This window comes from Chrysochloris asiatica, unplaced genomic scaffold (assembly GCF_000296735.1).
Source record: "Chrysochloris asiatica unplaced genomic scaffold, ChrAsi1.0 scaffold00348, whole genome shotgun sequence".
Lineage (NCBI taxonomy): Eukaryota > Metazoa > Chordata > Mammalia > Afrosoricida > Chrysochloridae > Chrysochloris > Chrysochloris asiatica.
The window spans coordinates 1,453,423-1,459,163 of NW_006408866.1; the positions used below are offsets into that span (position 1 = coordinate 1,453,423).

At 45.1% G+C, this 5,741-nt stretch overlaps 1 protein-coding gene across 1 annotated transcript in view; it reads right to left on the reverse strand.

The window, feature by feature from the left end:
* The window catches only part of PDILT (protein disulfide isomerase-like, testis expressed), a 56,832-nt gene that overhangs the window by 31,093 nt on the left and 19,998 nt on the right, over positions 1–5,741 (reverse strand). Inside the window, exon 2 of the mRNA XM_006875961.1 lies at positions 2,325–2,531. Within this exon, the coding sequence (XP_006876023.1) occupies positions 2,325–2,531 (207 nt within the window). The remainder of the gene's footprint in view (positions 1–2,324; positions 2,532–5,741) is intronic.

Here is a 5,741-nt window from a genome sequence, read left to right on the forward strand (position 1 = left end):
AAGTAGTTTGTTACTCCTTCTTCCTAGTCTGTCTTCATCTGGAAGCTCATCTGAAACCTGTCCACCATGGGTGACCCTGCTGGTATTTAAAATACCAGTGGCATAGCTTTCAGAATCACAGCAACTCACAAGCCACCACAGTACGACAAACTGACAGTTAGTAGTAGGTGTATGAACTGTTTGTACTATCTGGGGACAGACACTGAACTAGGAATAGGCAAATATAATAATGACCACATCTTCCATTTCCTCTCAGTGTAACATGGTTAGCAGAGTTAGCAAGCTACAGGTCCTCCCAACACTTGATTTCCTGAAGCTTTATTGAATCAAAGCCATAACTATTCATTTATATAGAGCTGCACACTCTCTGGGGGAGAAGCATTAGGCGATCTGCTTCCATAAAGATTTACAACCTTAGATGCCCCATGGTGCAGTTCTGCGCTGTCTTATCGGGTTGCTATGAGTCACAATCAACTCCCTGGAACTTTCACACAATAGCAGAGCTGGCTAATTGTGACAGACCACTTGGGTCCATAAAAGTGAAGATGACGCTTTCTACACAGCAGAAGTCCCCAGTACTGGTTCCCACCACAAAGCAGGCCCAGAGGCCAAAAGCTTCAGGGAACTTCTACGGCAACCCCCTCCACAGCTTGCAAGTGGTCTCTCATCATCTCACTTCCTCAAAGTGGAGAGGGTCCCATTTCACCTGCCTTTGGAAGGCAAAACTGGTCTCTTGCTCCCACCCCAGCAGCTGATGATTTGTGGGCATACACAGGCCTTGCGAAAATAATCTGGGGGCTTCACATCTCTTCAGCACCCTTCCCTAAACCAGCACATCACAAAGAGCCCCTTGTTGGTGAAGGTCAGCATTCTGTGTTCATAGGAAGCAGGAGTCTCTGTCCCTTTCTTACAGCTCCTGCCCCCTTTGCCCATCTTTTCCCTATCCACCACATGACCCTCCCGCAAGCCTGCTGGGAGCCCTGTCTGGTCTCTTCCCCAACTTAACTTGAGATTCTCTTTTGCAGTGTCTTCCCCTGCAAGACTGGCCTGTGTCTCTTGTGTCCCCTGGTGTCCATTTTGAGAACTGCAAGACATTCCAGCCATCCCTGCACATCCTGGTGGTGTTCTTTCCCACTGCCTCTTCGGTTTTTCCAACAGTGCTCAGCTGGGCATCTCGGAAGGCTTTGATATGTCAGGCCAGGTGGCTATGACTTGGAGTTAACTGGATGATAGGCAGTCTTAGTTTCCTGAGGTTGGATCACCGACACATTTACCATTACAGTTACCAATTGCCCTCAGGTCGATTCCAGTGCATGGTGAAGCCATGTGTTACAGAGTAGAACTGTCTCAGAGGGTTTGTTTGGCTGCAATATTTATGGAAGGAGATTGCCAGCACTTTCTTCCACAGAGCTGCTGGGTGAGTTCAAACTGCCAATCTTTCAGTTAACAGTTAATAGCAAGCTACTTGTGCCACGAGGCTCCTACACATACAAAGGGGGTATTCTCCTAGCAGAGTAGAATTTCTGGGTTCACCAGTTTTATCCCATCCATCCATCCGTCCAGCTAAATCCATTTATGCATTTATATAGTTTAGCATATATATATATTTTAAATTAAGGCCTACATGTGCTGCTCCTAGGCACATGATTTTCCAAGCACCTCCAAGAGCAAGATGGGGCTTGATACTTGGGAAGTGCACCATAAATGGAAAAGCGAATGTATGACGAGAGCAGTGAAAGCGTTTGGTAGGCATCCCTTCCCAAGCCTGTATTGTTCCATCATCTCTCAGTCCCCCTGCATCCCTTTTGACAAAGCAGTTCACCGTGGGCCTGGGATCATGTCAAACTCATTCTAAGGAGAAGATGAGGGGCTGGAATTAAGAACTCTGTTGGTAGCTATAAGCCATGCCGCCCACCCTCTTACCTCATGGTACTTTCAGGACCTAGTAGCTGTGGTGGAGGTAGCTACGAATTAACCCAGACCCCAAAGAAAACCCTTATGGTCAGAGCAATGGACCACAGTATGTCTTTCTTGCAGTTAGGTAGGCATGTAACAGAAACTGGAGAATGGAACGCAAATGTCCACCACTTGCCGGCTCAGACCATGAACATCTCCCCATTGTAATCTTCGGTTGCTTTGTCCTAAATGCTGGCCAGGTGCCAAACCAATTGAAGCACTCAGATCCTGGGTTCTGTAGAGTAAAGACCTCTACCTTCACCCTCTGGCTGCCAAGGGAATTTTATGTGACCAAGAAATACACTTATCTGTGAAGCCATTGACATGCCTGCTGCTCAGGCATTTCATCCACCCACCAGCTCCATTACCTTTGCAGCTGATGGGCTCAGACCTGTTGCCCTCAAAAAACAGCTTCAAGTCTGGGGTCGTCTTAACTTCAAATTCCTCCTGAAGCTCCTTCTCAACTGTGATGTCCACTTTGCCGAAGCCGAGCCCATTCTTGCCTTTGCCCATGATGTCCACCGCTTTGCCCAGCTCCTTGGCCAATTTCTGGGATTGCTTTTTGTATGGATCGTCTGAAAAATCCAGCAGGAAGGCAGGACTCATTAGAACTTCTTTGCCTACCCTCATCTCCCAAGGGAGACTCTTTGCTTGGATTGGCTAACTCCTAGAATGTTCTTTGCTCAGCTGGTAATGGGTAAATTTTCAGAAATGTGACAGGGAAAGTAGGCTTATGAAATTTGACACACATCAGAGTCCACACACTTGAGTTTAGCAACACCACAATGGACTCCTGATGTGGCTCTGTGGGATCAACACTGGACAATGAGCCACAAGGTCGGCAGTTCAACCAGTGTAGGTAGACTTGACAGCACTTAATAACAACACTATAATAAGAATTCTAGACAGCGTAGCCAATCTAAGTTTCCATTTTCCATGGGGAAAATAACAATGGTTCTGTAGAATAAGCACTGGACTGTGAACCTCAAGATTGGTGGTTTGAGCCCATCAGTCACTTTATGGGAGAAAGATGAGATTTTCTGTTCCTGCAAAGATTTACAGCCTCAGAAACTTCATACAGAATTGCTATGAGTCAGAACCAACTCAACAGTACTTACCAACCACCACCACGTCATAGGGCTGTCAGAAATAAAAGATTCATTTCACAACCTCTTACATAGCGATTGGAGTCCCGGTGTGGCACTGTGGATTAATGCACTAGACTGTAAAGCCATTTGAACTGCGAAGTTGGCAGTGCAAGCTCACCAGCTGCTCCTCGGAAACCCTACACAGGGTCGCTATGGATCGGAACCAACTCGACGGCACTTAACAACATAGCGATTATTATTTTCTAAGAGCTTTTACATTTATTATTTCATTTAGTCCTCCTTATGGACATCTTGCATTAGGCAAATGTGCTGCACAAGACCTATTTAAAGTGTTGAAGAGCAAAGATGTCAGCTTGAGGACTAAGTTGTGCCTGACCAAAACCATAGTATTTTTAATCACCTCATGTGCATGTGAAAGCTGGACAGTGAATAAGGAAGACCGTAGAAGAATTGATGCTTTTGAGTTATGGTGTTGGAGGAGAATATTGAAAGTGCCATGGGCTGCCAAAACACTTCTGTGTTGGAAGAAGTGCAGCCAGAATGTTCCTTGGAGGCCAGGATGACCAAACTTCGTCTCTCTTACTTTGGTCATGTTGTCAGGAGGGACCAGTCACTGGAGAAGGATATCATGTTTGGTAAGGTGGAGGGTCAGAGAAGAAGAGGAAGACCCCCAACAAGATGGATTGGCAAAGTGGCAGCATCAATGGGCTCAAGCGTGGCAACAGTTGTGAGATTGGCCCAGGATTGAGCAGTGTTTCATTCTGTTGTGCATAGGGTTGCTATGGGTCGGTACTGACTCGCTGGCACCTAACAACAACAACAACAACAACAAATGGAGTAAGCCAAAACCAAAGCTGATGCTCTTGAGTCTGTCCTGACTCTTCGCATTGGGTTTCTAAGACTGTAATCTGTCCAAGAGCAGACTACCACATCTTTCTTCCAAGGAGTGGCTGGTGGGTTCAAACCATCAGCCTTTTGGTTAGCAGCAGAGCATTGAGCCATGTTTACCCCCAGGGATACTTCCACTAGGGGGTAGGTATTAGTATAGTCATTCAATATTGCAAATGAAGAAAGTGATGTCCAGCAAAATTACCTACTTGCCTAACATTCCGCAATGGTAAAAAGTAAAAGTATAACCGGAGACCTGGTGTGGCGCTGTGGGTTAATGCGCTGATTTACAAAGCCGGTTTGAACTGCAAGATCGGCGGTTCAGGCTCACCAGTCGCTCCTCAGAAACCCTATACAGGGTCGTCATGGGTCAGAACCGACTTGACGGCACATGACAACAACGTAAGTATAACCAGGATATGAATCCCAGTTTTTCAATCTCCACTATGCATGTGAAATACTTAGCACAATGTCTGTGCTATATGCTAGCTCATTATTATTATTGTCATTATTATCAAATCTATACACAGACCGTCCCCAGTTTACAAACAAGTTACGCTCCTAAGTCTGTCTTTAAGATGAATAAACAAGTCAGAACACATACGCTTCATATCGAAAGTCAAATGTTTGTCTTATTACAAAGTCCACCTCTCTGCCCATAAAACACATGAAAAAAAAATGTTTCCAGATACATTACAATATTTTTAACATAGTAATGTTGTTGTGTGTTATCACATAGGTTCTGACTCATAGCAACTCCATATAGGGTTTCTGAGAGTAACTGGTGGGTTTGAACTGCCGACCTTGTGGTTAGCAGTCTAGTGTTTATCCTACAGCACCACACTAGGGTTCATAACATAACAATACAGTAGTAACCAAAATGGTTTGATGCGTGTTGCCAAGTAGCACCCATTTGATTTTATGAACCACTTTCTGTACCTCTAATTTTTTATAGAATAGGTTTTACAGTGGTTGTTTTGTAACTATGGGTTGTATTTATGCATGCTGGATATTTGCAGCCCAGGATCTGCCTGAACTCAAAAATTATAGAACAGAGAGGAATCATCATCGCCATCTAGTGGGCAGCCCTGGAGACAACAGGTTAAATTAAGATGCTCCTGGAGTGGTGCACAGGACTGCTAACTGAAAGGTCGACAGTTCAAACCCACTAGCCACTCTCTGGAAGGTTGCTTTGAGTCAGAACCAACTTGATAGCACATAACAACAACAAGAGAGTGAGGTGGCTCCATATAATAAGCACTGGACTTCGAACCACAAGTTTGGCCGTTCAAGCCCACCAGTAGATCCTCGGGAGAAAGATGAGGCTTTCTGCTCCCGCAAAGATTTACAGCTTCAGTAACCCTATGTAGAGTGTCTCTAAGAGTTGGAACTGACTTGATGATACTTAGCAACAACAACAACAGTTGTCATGTGTAAGGAGCCCTGGTGGTATATACCAGGTTACACGTTGGGCTGTTGGCTGTTAACTGCAAGGTCAGCAGTTCAAATCCATGGGTGAAAGATGAGGCTTCCTGCTCTTGTTAAGATTTATAGCCTTCGAAACCCTATTCAGGATCACTATGAGTCAGACCTGACTAGATGGCACACAATAACAACAACAAAAAACAGTAACATTTGCCTTGTGTGTTTCTGGATTGTTATCTGCAAGGTCGGCAATTCAAACCCACACAAGCCACTCCTATCCTGATGGCTGAATTAGAACAGGCTATAAAGAGCTCTGTTGTTGTTGTTAAGTGCCGTCGAGTCGATTCCGACCCATAGCGACCC